The sequence below is a fragment of the Schistocerca gregaria genome, chromosome 1 (genome assembly GCF_023897955.1).
Source record: "Schistocerca gregaria isolate iqSchGreg1 chromosome 1, iqSchGreg1.2, whole genome shotgun sequence".
Taxonomy (NCBI): Eukaryota; Metazoa; Arthropoda; class Insecta; order Orthoptera; family Acrididae; genus Schistocerca; species Schistocerca gregaria.
This window is the reverse complement of record NC_064920.1, coordinates 647,751,275-647,766,727: the sequence shown is the minus strand read 5'-3', so window position 1 is coordinate 647,766,727 and position 15,453 is coordinate 647,751,275. Positions and strand designations below refer to the sequence as shown.

The following is a 15,453-nucleotide window of genomic DNA, read 5'->3' as shown; positions in this document are numbered from 1 at the left end:
ATTACGTGAATTAGCTGAAAAAAGAACTAACTTCTCCCTTCAAGTAACGTAAAACATTCATAACCAGAGTGCCATCGTTTCAACCAGGTACTCTCAAAAACCATTAACAGAATGTACCTTACAATGAACACCAGGCTCCTCTTTCTCTTTGTTTCGTATACCGTAGAGTAAGTCAGTTACGTGTTAAATAACGTTTATTACTAATACAGGCTCTTTGATTATTCCATGGCGGGCCACCATTACTCCTTCCATCAGCGGCTACAGGGAATAACACGTCCACCACAGAAACTAAAGACGTCCGTTCATCACTCATGCCCACCACGGGAGGTGCAACTCCTGCGTAAATTCTTTGCTCTGCACAAAGATAAGCCGTCAGCGTTTGGTTCCATTCTAGATCAACTAACTTCAGATAATAGTTTTCCTCTCCATATTCACGTGAGTGGCTTAAGAGCGTAACATGAAATTTCCTAACAAAATGTCATGGAACATTACAAGTTGATTACCTAATAGGAAAGAGAAAGTTTGTAGCTTGCTGCCATTGTAATGATATGTATGTGTAGAGCACTAATGTCCAACTTTGTAGGTAACTTTACAACTGTAAATTTTCAAAACATTTTTTTTCTGAGTTTCACTGTGTATCCCACATTATGTTTACTGCGTTGTTATAGCCCTCCAGTGATGATTTTGTGAACCGAAACTTGTGTACGCCCAGAGGTTTGATTCTTACAGATTGGTGAACGGTATTGTAGACAGAATATATGTGAAAGATTTTTCACCTGAAGCTTTTATAGAAAAAGAATAAGAGGGTATACAAACTAGTACTCATTCCTGGTTTACAAGATAGCAGGAAAGGAAAACATGAAATGGAAACTTGAGATAACCTGATGATGCCCTATTTTGGTGAAACGGGTCGTTTTTGAGACAATAAAGACTATCTTTAAATATTAATTACAGAATTGCCTAAAAGAGCCATTTTATAAATCAAACAGTTAAAAATCAAAAAGTCTTAAGCGCGGCAATGAGAAAATCAGACAACATACAATTTAAAAAAAATATTTAAAACGCCAGTGACCAAATCAGACGTCGAAAAGATATATAAAGTGCCAATAATTGAATCAGAAATTGCAGACTTCAAAGTACTTGAAATGCACGAAAAATCAACTCTATAGCTTTTCATTGATTTAAAACAACTACGGAAGTCAAATTAGAGCCCTCATTTAGTTGGAAACCCCCCCTCTCCCCCCCAAAAAAGGCCAATAACTGAAAAGAATGTTAAGGGGTCACCCTGAAAAACTTCGTTCAGAGGTTGGTATAAGTATATTTACATTCGGCGTCGGTCCCAACACGTCGTCCCACAAGATTTATAAAGGTGCACTAAAAGAATTTGATTTTAGTGCTATGAAACAAAGCAACAACGATGTTACCATACGTCCTATAACATTTTAAAACAATTACATATAATTTAAGAAAAGACACTTGTGTTGTTCATTCCTTGCAGTGTAATTGTTTTCATAAATGTAGCAAATGAATGTTCCAGTATTCAGTTAACTGCACGGCTCCCTTGGCCGAGTTGCACACAGTACATCGACTGCAAGCTCGTGTTGTTATCACAAAACTCAGTACGATACGATCGCTTCCGGGGTATACAATCTGTAGAGGAAAATTTAAATCGCAAGAAAACACACAAGTCATTGCTGGCACTTCCTTTGAAATCTTAAATGCAAGGAGCATGTAAATCTGACATCTTACGCCGAAGAGGTGGTAACCGATTTCTCAATTATATATCCCAAAACATGTACGTAAATGCTGGGGCAGTCAAGCCCTCTCGAACATTATCAAGCGAGAGTCACGCAGGCAATACGTTCCGTGACATTTGGTACGAGACCCCGTTAATATGTAATACAGCTGACGGGAGCTGACCATAAACTTCCATTGTTTGATGATAATTACTGCCACAACTGCCTCGCAGCAGGTACAACTCGTTGACGAAGTTTCGTAGCAAAATTACGACCTGGGTCACCGCATGGAAATGCTCCAAACCAGCTCCTTTCCTAGTTGAAACTAGTCGCTCTGCCGGGAAATCTTTCCTGCGCACCGTTCACCGCGCACCACCTTTCTCGTCCTCTCTCGGTATTTCAAGGGAACTTCAGGTACTCTAACAAGGGGAGGCCCCGACGTTTGAAACGCGGATTTACTGTTAACTTCGTACATTCGTAGTACTCCACGAGGACAACAAAATTTGTAAGCAGTAGCGCGTACTTCTCATGCGTTACTGAGAAAATCGCAAGATAATTTCGTTCGTCGAATATATATACAGTATGTGAGTGGCCATTTTAACCACGAAGCGGCGCAGCCGAGTGGTGACGGCACGGTAGCTCAGCGTGTTCGGTCAGCACGTTAGCTTTCCTCTATGATAAAAACCTGAGCGAACGGATGATCGAACAAAATGTACTTTTTTTAATAAAAAGAAAAACGGTTTTCGTTCAAGCCGCTGGATCGCTGGATCGAGTTCCGTTTGTCATTTTTTTTATTTTCAACACAGTCATTTTCTTCGCTATTTGTATTACAATTGATATCATGGAAAAATACGTGTAACGTTTATTAAATTTACAATGTTATTTGGCAGTCTACTAATTTTTATTATCACAAATAATATAATATTCATAACTATCGACTAGTAAGCGACCAAATGCATAAAGTGACGCTGAAAATGTATGCTTCTCCGTGTCTTCAAAACTGTTCGTATTTAATCGAAAGAGAACGAGAAATTTCTTCTCGGAAGACCATATTAAAATACACTCGATACTGCATAACCAATTCTCAGTGCCGATTTTTAAGTAAATACTGCGCTATGCATGGTTTGCTTTCAAACTATCGTGTGAAAGAAAGGTTTTTGAAAACGTTAAAAAGGTTTGTTTTTCCACAGAAAACGTCAAAAGAGCTTGCGTATGCGGTGCCTTTTAACTTTATGTTTTCCATCATTTTACGAAAAATACCATACTGCAACTTGTACTCGTAATGTGGAAAGCGACGATTAATTGTACATCTTTCGAAAGCCGTCTGTGCCGGTCAAAACGTGGAGGTAACAAGTCGTTTCGGGCTCGTTCCAGGTATAAGGGATTTCTCATGGACAAGCATACATTTTCAGTATGACTTTATGCATTTGGTCGTTTATTAGTCGATAGTTATGATTATTACAATTAGTAGACTGCCAAATAACATAGTACCTTCAATAAAATTTCATCCGATTACACATATTTTCCCCATTATATCAATTGTAATATAAATAATAAGGAAAATGACTGTGTTGAAAATAAAACTAAAAACTGACGAACGGAACTCCATACAGCGATCCAGTAGCTTGAACGCTAAACACTTAAAAAAATTGCTCTATATTGTTCGTTGAATTTCTTCAGGGTGGACGTCCGATGACACCCATTCAGACTGTTCGATGATCCGTTCACCCTGTTTTTTATGATAAAGGCTAACTAACGCCCTGACCGAACACGCTGAGCTACCGTGCCGGCACCACCCAGTCGCAGCCGCTTCATGGTTAAAATAGCAACGCACAAATACATATTCGACGACCGAAATTATTTTGCGATTTTCTCAATAACGCTTGAGAAGTACGCGCTACGGCTTACACATTTTGTTGTCCTCATTGAGTACTACAATTGTACCAAGTTTGCAGTAAATCCGCGTTCCAAACGTCGTGGCCTCCCCTTGTAAGTCAAGCACCGCCACTACCTTATTAACATATCGATACGAATACGCAGATTCCATATAACCAACACGCCCATAAATACCACTTCAACAGTTCGATTGACGCCAGGGTCGTAGACTCACATGGCCGGCTGCTACTATTGTTACAGCAAGTACTGTGTTTTAAAGCGATCTAAGTTATATTTTAAGATGGTGACTGTTATTTCGGCTGGTTATCTTATATCTTATCCTATCTGTTAGAAGCACATGCACTGTAAGCCCCACGTTGATCCCTCGTGTTTTTAGCAGCATCACGCCGTTACCGGTGACAGTGTGGCCAACCTTGCCGTTGCTGTTGTGTGCCCGCAGTGCTGCCCGAGGCGCCGCAGGTGCTGGACCGGCTGGGCCGCCGCCTCAACGCGACGCTGGGCCCGCTGCTCGAGGGTGACGACATCGTGCTCACGTGCCGCGTGCTCGGCGGTGAGTAGCCCTCCGTCTCCTGCCTCTGCCTGCTGCGCGCTGCACCAATAGAACACAGCCCCTACCAAATAACGTAGTGATAAAATGAGTGGGTGAGTAAAATAAGTGTGTCATGAACCGTTACAGCCTGGGGACACTTCAGTGTGATGCGGTGGGAGCAACACGCGGAAAAACGTTCAGCAGACAAAAATTAACTAAAACAGCTTATGCACGCTGCTGAGTGTACTATAGGAAAACTAAGGAGTTGATGTGACACAGATAAAGAGAAAGGATGGGATCAAAACTAGTTTCAAAACTGTCAGCATGTAAAGACATTTCATGGGAATTGTGTGAAAACGAACTTAATCTCTGACTCGTCTTTGAAAACATGGTTTTCGGTATGCTTTCTTTTCTGCGGTATCGGCCGCGATCCGGTCGCCGCACTTTCAAATACCCGCGCCGCCAAGTACGTCACCGCATTTCCTATAGCCGCCACTGTGGCACGAGGGCGCTGCCTGCCACGAACAGTTACGCCGCTTCCAGAATGGGATTTTCACTCTGCAGCGGAGTGTGCGCTGATATGAAACTTAATGGCCGGACCGAGATTCAAACTCTGGACCTTTGCCTTTCGCGGGCAAGTGCAAGTTTGGAAGGTAGGAGACGAGGTACTGGCAGAAGTAAAGGGGCGTGTGTCGTGCTTGGGTAGCTGAGTTGGTAGAGCACTTGCCCGCGAAAGGCAAAGGTCCCGAGTTCCGAGTCTCGGTCCGGCACACAGTTATAATCTGCTAAGCAGTTTCAGTTACGCCGCTGCCAAAAAGATGCGACAATGCCATCTCCAGAGCCCCATCGGCGGGTGTACTTAAGTTCTAGCGTTCATACAAAAAGCCCATTTCTATGTTCCCCAGTTGAATAACATTTACAGGGCATGACATTTTCTGAACTGCCGGCGTATTGTAGAATTACAGATTTGTAAATTTTTTTGTATCTGTATATATTTTTACATTCAAAGCTACTGTTAACAACTGACGCTGCTATACCAACAACAAAGTCATGTATTAGTATTACTATTGAATATTGGTTAAAAACAGTCTTGGTTGCAGTTTTAGTTTTTATTTTTCAACTACGCGTTTCGTCTTATTTAGGCATTTTCAGGTTATCTTAATTTGGTATTTCTTAGAAGGATCCTTTTGTTAGTGTAGACAAAGGGCATCGTCGAATATATCAGGCCAACATCGCCTTCATTAAACTCAGTAAAAAATTTTGTAGATGGACGCGTCCATTTCGAAAAGTATTTACTAACACCACAACGGTGTTACTTATGTTTTAATGTTTGACTTTTGAAGAACATTATGTCTTATATTTGAATGTATGACTGGACCAACTCAGCTCTTAAATCACTGAACATCTTTGACGACATGGTCGTCATGTAATTACCTTACCTTCTGATGAAGTCATCCTTAGAGTTAACGAAACCTGGTCAAGGTATATAGAAAACCTATGCAACCGGTTGGCTGATTTTACTTATTTTTCAAAGTAAGATAACCTGTTGATGCCTAAGTAAGGCGAAACGCGTAGATGAAAAATAAAACCTAAAATTGCAAGTAAGACTATTTTTCACCAATACTGTTAAGCACCGGTTTGCTGTGTGCCACATATGGATAGGAAGAATTTCTTTATTATTTGATGTTAGATGAAGAATTCTCTGCTAATGAACAGCATCTGTTCCTCGCTCCCGTATCCACTAAAGAACCACACAGCGTGCAAAGGAAGACATGTTGTTGTGGCCTTCAGTTCAAGGACTGGTTTGATACGGCTCTCCGTGCTACTCTATCCTGTGTAACCTTCTTCATCTCCGAGTAACTACTGCAACCTACATCCTTCTGAATCTGCTTACTGTATTCATCTCGTGGTCTTCTTCTATGACTTTTACCCCCCCCCCCTTTCCGCCTCGCGTTTCCCTCAAGTACTAAATTGGTGCTCCCTTGATGACTCAGAATGTGTCCTACCATCCGATCCCTTCTTCAAGTCAGCTTCTGCCACATATTTCTCTTCTCCCCAATTCTATTCAGTACCTCCTCATTAGTTACTTGATCTACCCATCTAATCTTGAGATTTTTCTGTAACAACACATTTCAAAAGCTTCTTTTCTCTGCTTGTCTAAGCTGCTTATTGTCCATGTTTCAATTCCATACATGACTACACTTGATAGAAACACTTTCAGTAAGGTTTCCTTCACACTTAAATCTGTACGCGATGCTATCTACGTTTTATATCCTCCATACTACGACCATCATGGGTTATTTTGCTTCTCAAAAAGGAAAACTCATCTACTACTGTGTCTCGTTTCCTAACTTCATTCCCTCGGGATCATTTGATTTAATTCAACTATATTCCATTACCCTCGTTTTTCTTTTCCTGATTTGCTTCTTATACCCTCCTTTCAAGCCGCTGTCCACTGCATTCAACTTTTCTCCCAAGTCCTTTGCTGTCTCTGATAAAATTACGATGTCATCAGCAAATCTCGACGATTCTATTTCTTCTCTCCGGACTTTAATTCCTACTCCAAATTTTTCTTTTGTTTCTTTTCTGCCTGTCCAGTATATAGGTTAAATAACGTGGGGGATGGGCTACAACCCTGTCTCACTACTTTCCCAACCACTGCGTTGCGTCCTTACCCCTCGATTCTTATAACTGCCATCTGGTTTCTGTACAAATTGTTAATAGCCTTCCGCTTCCTGTATTTTATCCCTGCCACATTTAGAATTTGAAAGACAATGTTCCAGTCAACATTGTCAAAAGATTTCTCTAAGCCTACAAATGCTATAAACGTAGGTTTTTCTTTCCTTAACCTATCTTCTATGAGTAGGCGTAGGGTCAGTATTGCCTAGACTGTTCCTACTTTCTTCTGAATCTAAACTGAACTTCCCCGAGGTCGGCTTCTACCAGTTATTGCATTCTTCTGTGAAGGATACGTGTTAGTATTTTGCAGCCGTGATTTATTATACTGAGAGTTTGATAAATTTCACGTCTGTCACCACCTGCTTTCTTTACAATTGGTATTATTACATTCTTCTTGTAGTTTGAGAGTATTTCGCCTGTCTCATACATCTTCCTCACCAGATGGAACAGTTTCCTCAAGGCTGGCTCTCTCAAGGCTGTTAGTAGTTCTAACGGACTGTTGTCTACTCTTGGGGCTTCGTTTCGACTTATGTCTTTCAGTGCTCTGTCAAGTTCTTCACGAATCATCATATCTTCCTTTTCATATTCATCTACTCCCTCTTCCCCTTCCATAATATTGCCCTCAAATATATCTCCATCTGTATACTCCTTCCACCTTTCTGCTTTCTCTTCTTTGCTTATGACTGGTTTTCCATTCCTTCACTATTTCATCTCTAAAAGCTACCCATTCTTCTTCTACTATACTCCTTTCCCCTGTTCTCGTTAATCGTTCCCTAATGCTCTCTTTGAAACTCTGTACAACCTCTGGTTCCTTCAGTTTATCCAGATCCCATCTCCTTAAAATCCCGCCCTTTGCAGTTTCTTCAGTTTTAATCCGCAGCTCACAACCATTAATTTCTGCTCAGAGTCCACATGTGCCCCTGGAAATGTCTTACAGTTTAAAACCTGGTTCCGAAATCTCTGTCTTACTATTATATAATCAGTCTGAAACTTTCTGATGTCTCCAGGTGTCTTCTACGTATGAAGCCTCCTTTCATAGTTCCTAAGCTAAGTGTAAGCTGTGATTAAATTATGCTGTGTGCAAAATTCTACCAGAGGACTTCCTCTTTCATTCCTTTCCCCTCCTCCATATTCACCTACTACTTTTCCTGCTCTTAACATAACATTTTGTAAATTCTTGAGCATCCTAGTAAAAAAATAGCAACTGTAATGACCAGAACAACAAACAGAATACGAGCCAGAAGTAATAACAAAAATTACAACCAGAGCAACAACGCAGTACTGGGGAGAGTAAACCTGAACAAAATACAGAGAGTTAAGACGACTAACAAAACAGAGATGCCTCTTCAAAGTAGGACAGCAAACGAAGCTTCGAGCCTCTGAGTTGAGGGAATAGTGGAAGAGACAGTACACCACTCGGCTGCTGATAAATAAGAGAACCGTAGACTACCGCGAGCAGTTTTGGAGGGGAAGCACTCACTTGAGGTGAATGGATCGCGAGCCCCTGTTTGCAAGCTCTTGTCTAAACGTTAAGGGCTGTAAAGACTAGTACACAGGGAATTCAGTTATACGAGAACGAAGTTATGATTTAGTTTACGGAAAAAAAGAAGATTGAAAGAGAGAAAGATTACAGATGAACTTTCTGTCCACATGGACAAGAGAAATCGAGTCACGAAATTTTGATTTCAGGTATTAAAAAGTGTTTCTGTTCAAAATTTCGGGGTATTGTATTGTGTATGACTGAGTGACACACCATCATCAACTCGAAACGCATAGCAGAATTTGTTGAATAGATAATTGCTTTATCCCTAACACTGCTCTCTTCAGTCCTCGCAGATTGTCAGTAACACATTTAGCGGGACATAGTCCATTATTGAATTAGGAAAAGAGGATTGTGTTGTTGTCAAGAAGAAAAAATATAAAGAGGATTGTGCGGTCGTTAAGCTCAAAGAGTGCTGTTCGGCTGCATCCACCGCAATTGAATGCTTCATTCGCTTTTTTCACTTGTCATATAAGGTACTAGACTGCAGTACAGTTAGCTTCTGACCGAAAACGCATCCTGTCTCCAGTAACAGTTGAAAGTTATATGCGAAAGTAAATTCGTATGGTTTTGTTGGCTGGAAGACACCGGAGGCCAGGTTCAACCTCCGCACTGCAAACGTGTCTTTGTCCTAAGCACAAAATGTCACCGTTCCTTTGCTGGGTGTGAGAGTTGCCTGTGTAAGAGTGTTTGGTACGTGTTGGTGACTGAAATGGGTGCGTTTAGTGTTATGTCATATTTTTTTGGATGAAGATGATGAGAGGAGAAACAGAGTGAAACCTGCTGATGCACAAAGCCGGCTCCTCTCGAATAGCTCTAAAGGGATTGCCAAGCTTAGCGTCCCCATCCGAAAGACGGATCATCAGGAACAATGGCATATGATCTCACATCATGAGGCACTGTTGAGAGGTGTGGAACTCAATCCAGGACACGGGCCCAAAGTCTGGTGATGAGAAACGTTGCGTCATCACTCCTCCTTCCCTTTGCCATAAAGACAAAGGGAAAGCTGCACAAAAGCTACTTCAAGAACACGTTATATTAGTTACGTCCTCTGCCTCACAAAAGTCAGCTTTCTATGCAAACTACAATATGGCACACATTTAAATTGTCACTTTTTCTAAGCCGCGTGATTGCCTCGCATTGTGACGCAGAAGTTCGAAACATGGCTCAAAGATGCCTACAGTCTTTCTCTTTAATGGTGCCAGACCGTGGCTCTCTGCAGCGTGACCCTCAGGTTCGACTACGATCCAGACACCACCGTGTCGGCGCATGAGAAAGAAAGGCCAGAGCTCCTTTGTGGTGTAACTGGTGTTAATGACTTCACTTCGGCACCAAATTTCACCACAATTCTGCCTAAAACCATTGTGTACAAGTCGCGTGATGAGAAGTTCGTCACTCCCCATCTTACCCATAAATATTTAAGAATATTTCAAATACACGCTCAGAATTGATAGAAAAGGTCTCACTGGGTGGCATAAAGAACGTCAATTGGAACCACCCCTCCACTCTGGGCGTTGGTTCTCACCCATTACGCAGTCGAAAACCAGCAATTCGCAGTCCAGTGAGAAAAGGACGATGTTTTTGACAGTCTTTGACACTGATAATTTCTCTGGGGGAATGAGACCTTCTCTTATGTATGTTGTGGGCCTGCAACGGCACTTACTGTGCCCCTCGATTTCGAGTGTAGCGCGACCGTAATTTTTGCTGTGATGAACGTTGCGGAACCATTAGGGACCGTTCAAAACCATTCGACCAATTCTCGAACTAATCCGAAGCTGTAAAGGGTGTTTATGCTTCTTCACCCCTCCTGTTTAACTCCCTCCTGTCACGTCATCACGGGGAAGGGGGCGGGGTAGCAAGAGTGCGTAAAGAAGAAGTAAAAATTTTCTCTCTAAGAAAAACCTAGCCAACCATTGCGACACACGTCAACTGAGTGGTGCTACGTCACTGAACTAGCCCAGCTGGCCACATGTGCAGGTGACAGTTATTGAACTACATGAAAAAAACGTAAATTAGTTGTAATCTACGGCGTGCACACACTTTATTCAGCATTTAAACGTCACTAAAAAAATATTCGTATTTAGGTTATGACATGTTCGATATGCCTGCCGTCAATGGCGATGATGTGGCGTAGACGAATAGCGAAATTCCTCACGACAAGTTGAAGTGTCGGAACATCGATGCTGTCGGTGACCTCCTGAATAGCTGTTTTCATCAGCGGTTTTGGGGTCATTGCTGTTCACAGCGTCTTTAATATAGCCGCACAAAAGGGAGTCGCATGTGTTAGGATCCGAAGAATATGGCGACTAATCGAGGGCCATCTCAGTGGCCTCTGGGTAACCCACAACCAGAATTCGGTCCCAAAAGTGCTCCTCCAGGACATCAAACGCTCTCCTGCTTCGATGGGGTGCTCCGTCTTGCATGATCCACATCTTGTCGTAATCAGAGTCACTTTGGATAATGGGAATAAAATCATCTTTCGAAACCTTAACATAGTTCGATAGTCACGCCATAAAGGAATATCGCAGTCATTATTCAGTGAATGGACTTTGCATTACAACAACTGCACTGTTTACCGCGTCCCCCTCACCCCCCCCCCCCCTCCCCCTCAACCATCCGATGAGCGTTACGTACTGTCCTCTGATTTTGTTACCACCTGCAGTCTGTGAGCGACTATTGCACGCTGACTCGAAACCAGGCACTGGTCATAATTATTTGACTGGACGGTGTATAAAACTCTTGTTTGAGAAGTTATTAACGTTTGAACTAAAAATTATATATAAAGTCAATATAAAGACATAGAGTCAAGAAATTTAAGCATATGATACACAGGTATATATATCTTGACGTCAGCTACAGAATGGCCATATTTCTATTATTGTTTAACAGGTACACGAAGAGTTATGAATGTTTTATTGAATATAGTATAAGGAAACCAAACAAAGTTTTATCCACACGTTCACAAAGGATTATCGTCAGCATGCGAGGATTGTTCTATTATTCTATCAATCCGCATGTTTATTCAGTGAGATTTTGGTAACTTTATGTAAGTCTGTCATTTTAGTAACATAAGACCGTAGTGCCAAGGTGAATAAGTTTGTCAAGTTGAATATGTTTTCTGCAGTTCCGTTTGTGTTGTATAAATCTGGATAAAGCCAGTTACTTTGTTATGTATATTTTACATATATGTAGTATAACTTGCATAATGTTATGGAAGAATGATGCTACACCAACGACTGCTACATCTATTCAACGAATGTTGGGAGAAAAAGAGTATTCCCAAAGAATGGAAAACAGCTAGAGTGATATCAATTTTTTAAAAAAGGAGATAAATGCCTATGCAGTAATTACAGTGTAATAAGTTTACTGGACTCAGCATACAAGGTGTATGCTAAGATTTTAAATACGAGACTTAAAAACATAGACGAAGCAGTACTGCATGACCAACAAATGGGTTTTAGAAAGTACGCTCCACAGTAGATACAGTTTTTAGTCTACAGTAAATAATAGAAAAACGGAGAGGGTATAATAAAGAAACACACATTGCTTTTATTGCCTTTAAAGAAAAGCTTTTTACAATGTCAATAGACAGAAATTTTGGGATATAATGACAACTCATGGATATCCACAACATCTAGTAAATGCGATAAAAAGCTTATGTCAAGACACAAATGTCACTCTAGATCTTAATGGTAAACCAACTAATGAGGTACCAACTAACAAATGGGTACGACATCTCTCCAAGTTTGTTCAACGTCTACATTAATGAAAGAATACATGATCAGAGTATCAGAAAGGCATCTTCCTAGACAGGAACATTCTTTTAAATACTTTATTATATGCCAATGATTCAGTGATCCTAGCAGAGAAGGAAGATGCCCTTCAGAAAGGAATCTATTTACTAAAATAAATAAGTGCAAAGTTTAACATGGACACTTCAAAAGAAAAAACTAAGATAATGGCCTTCATGGGGAAAGAAGCAATCAGATACAAAATAGTGATAGATCAGAAGATTTTAGAGCAAGTAATCCATTTCAACTATCTCGGATCAGAAATGACATATTGCTACAGCAGAAATATTGAAATTAAGCTTAGTAAATCCATCCAAGTATGTGGAACAATTAAAAGAAACCTAAAAAACAAAACCAGGAAAGACACTCAAATTAAATTTTACAAAAATGTTGCAGTTCCAACACTGCACTATGGTAGTGAGACATCAGTGATTACCAAGAAGCGAGAAAGCCGGATTCAGGCACAAGAAATGAAATTCCTTATAGGTGTTGAAGGTTGCACAAGAAGGCTAAGAAATCAAGATGTCAGAGACGAACTGAAAATGTTTAGCGTCAGTGATAAAATTAGAGATTACAGAAGAAAATGGAACGAACATCTACACAGAATGGAGAGTTAGAGACTTCCATCAAAGGCAAGAAATTATAAGTGCTTTGGGAGAAGAGACAGTGGAAGACCCCGACAGACATGGGTACCGTAACAGGCAATTCGTGCCTAATACCTGAAGAGAAGATGATGATATTATGATTGTAGTCAAGTAAGTAGTTGCGCTGAGGAAGGCAGCGGCTCACATGACCAAGTTTTCAAAAGGGCTGACCGCTTAGAGCGCAGCGTCTTGGTATTCGTATCTTCGTTAGTGTCGTTGGCGTTGGTATGGTTTGTGCGACCAGAGAGCTTCTTGAGCTTAAGAGTTATTCGGTATTGGAAATGTTTCGATGCCACCAGTTCGAACCTTAGAAATATTTACATGTTTACCAGTTGGGGATTACAATATCTTGACCGTCTGAGTACAAGACGACATTGACTCATAATCCGGCTAACAGTGAATGAATATATTAGCCCCAGTGAAACTGTTACTATGTAAAGGATTGTACACACCGACTGAACTTTAACATTTCATTACATTTTAATCGATTTGATGCGGGGCTCCAAGCTTCCACTTCATATCCGATACTGCCTACAAAAGCACCGCTATCTGTTGAAAATGAATCATTTTCGTTTCTTGCACACAGAGTCTTTTCAGTAACAACCTGTGCGAGGGTACTATTCGCAATAAATTTGTGTTTGATTTGAATAAAGAAATAATTCAACAAAAGCTGTGGTTGTAGTGCACAACATCATCCTTCAGTGCTACATTAATAATGATTTTTTTCCTTTTAATAATGTAAATATATTTATTGATTTATTTAACTGTTTCAGCGTTATGTCATTGCCAGATTAAGGTGTCTCATAAACGATCCCTGCTGTTATAAAATCTTAATACAACAGTGCATGGCCAAACACATCTTGGTCAGATGAGCAATACAGAAATCTAATTGTAAAGTCGTGAATTCGCTCTCTGGTGACTAGGTAGCAAAGTATTGATGCTGACTGGCGATTAAGTTCACATTTTTGTCACCGAGGCCGAGTTACGTTGCAAAGACTTTGCAATAGCTCTATATAAGCGGTGATCATAAAGTTTCCGCTGAAAGGGCGGACAGCCCAGAAACGGTATGCCAACCAAGCAAAATCACCGTGAGTATTGAAGCAATCATCCCACCGACTCATCAGGTTGAACATACTCTTCTAGTAAAACACCCTGTACTGCTGCGTGAAGAACTTCGTAACTGCCTGTTGCAAATTCTCGTCCGACAGGAATTGTCGACCAATCAAGCCCTTTTTGACGGACCGGAGGTGTGATAATCGCATGGGGGAGAGTAATACAGGGTGCATCCTCGAGTGTGTCCCACTTAAGTTGGCGTAAATTCTGAGTTATGACATATCCGACATGGGGATATGCGTTATCAGGTTGGCTCTAAGCACTATGGGACCTAATGTCTGAGGTCATCAGTCCCATAGACTTAGAACTACTTAAACCTAACTACCCTAAGGGACATCACACACATCCATGCCCGAGGGAGGATTCGAACCTACGACCGTAGCATCAGCGCGGTCCCGGACGGAAGCGCCTAGAACCGCTCGGCCACAACGGCCAAAGCGTTATCAGGAAACAGCAGCAACCCATCACAACGTTGATTCTGGACAGACCTGCTGCCTCTTACCTCCATACACATTATTCTGCTACTGGCGTTTTTCCTTCGGCAGCCAAACAAATAACAGCAGCACGTTGACCCTGTTTGAACGCTTTAGGTAATAACATCACCACAGTTCAAGTTTCCGCATTTGCCACAGGCACTTCCGAAAGACACGAATCCGTCAATAAACTCTTGTCTAGATGGCGGTGCTTATATACCCGCTTCGGAGCTGCCCTACTTTTCATATACGCTGCGGCAAGCTTTCATACGAAGTCTTTTCGATCGCCGCTTATATTTCGTCAACTTCTGATTGGACTTTATTTCATTTTTACTAGATAGCATTTGGTCATCAATAAACACACTTATTTCAAAAGGTATGAAGTTGGAATTAACATTATCCTATAAGACACTGACATATGGTAAGAAAAATAAGAATCCCATTACACTTTTCTAGGGTCAGAGAATTTCTTGTTGTAAGCCACCTGTAATGTGCTTCGTTCCTGCAGCTGAGAAATTTATACTATCTTAAAACCAAACTTGTGTCAAAATCGTTGTCTGTATCGAGTACTGATCAGGGAAATTGGGCAGTTAGATTTCTGTATGGCTCATCTGACCAAAATGTGTTCAGTCATGCACTGTTGCTTCAAGATTTTATAAAAGCAGGGATTGTTTATGAGACACCTTAGTCTAGCATTGACATAACCCCGAAAGGAGAAGCTCCTTCATTGCCGCATCCGGTTATCCGGCGACCGCTCTTCAGTTAGGGTAGTTACCAAACGGACTGTGACTCGGCTACTCGGGCCCCGCGCCACGCCCCCCTCCCCCCCCCCCCTTCCCCTCCGCGCACCATTCCCTGACTCGTCACACCTGGCAGGGACGTAAAGTAATTTGGTGCCGCGCCGACGCACCACTCCGCGCCGTAATGGAAATCCTTTAAATATCGGCAGCCGCCACCGCCACTGCTGCATATTAGACTCGAGCCGGCTGCGTGACATAAATACCAATTTTGTCTTACAACGTCTGCGAAATTCAGAGCCTCCAAATTTCGTC

The 15,453-nt window shown here is 41.4% G+C and overlaps 1 protein-coding gene across 1 annotated transcript in view; it reads left to right on the top strand.

The window, feature by feature from the left end:
• Positions 1 to 15,453, top strand: part of LOC126266645 (nephrin-like) — a 336,835-nt gene that overhangs the window by 151,465 nt on the left and 169,917 nt on the right. The window contains exon 4 of the mRNA XM_049971078.1: positions 4,072 to 4,182. Within this exon, the coding sequence (XP_049827035.1) occupies positions 4,072 to 4,182 (111 nt within the window). The remainder of the gene's footprint in view (positions 1 to 4,071; positions 4,183 to 15,453) is intronic.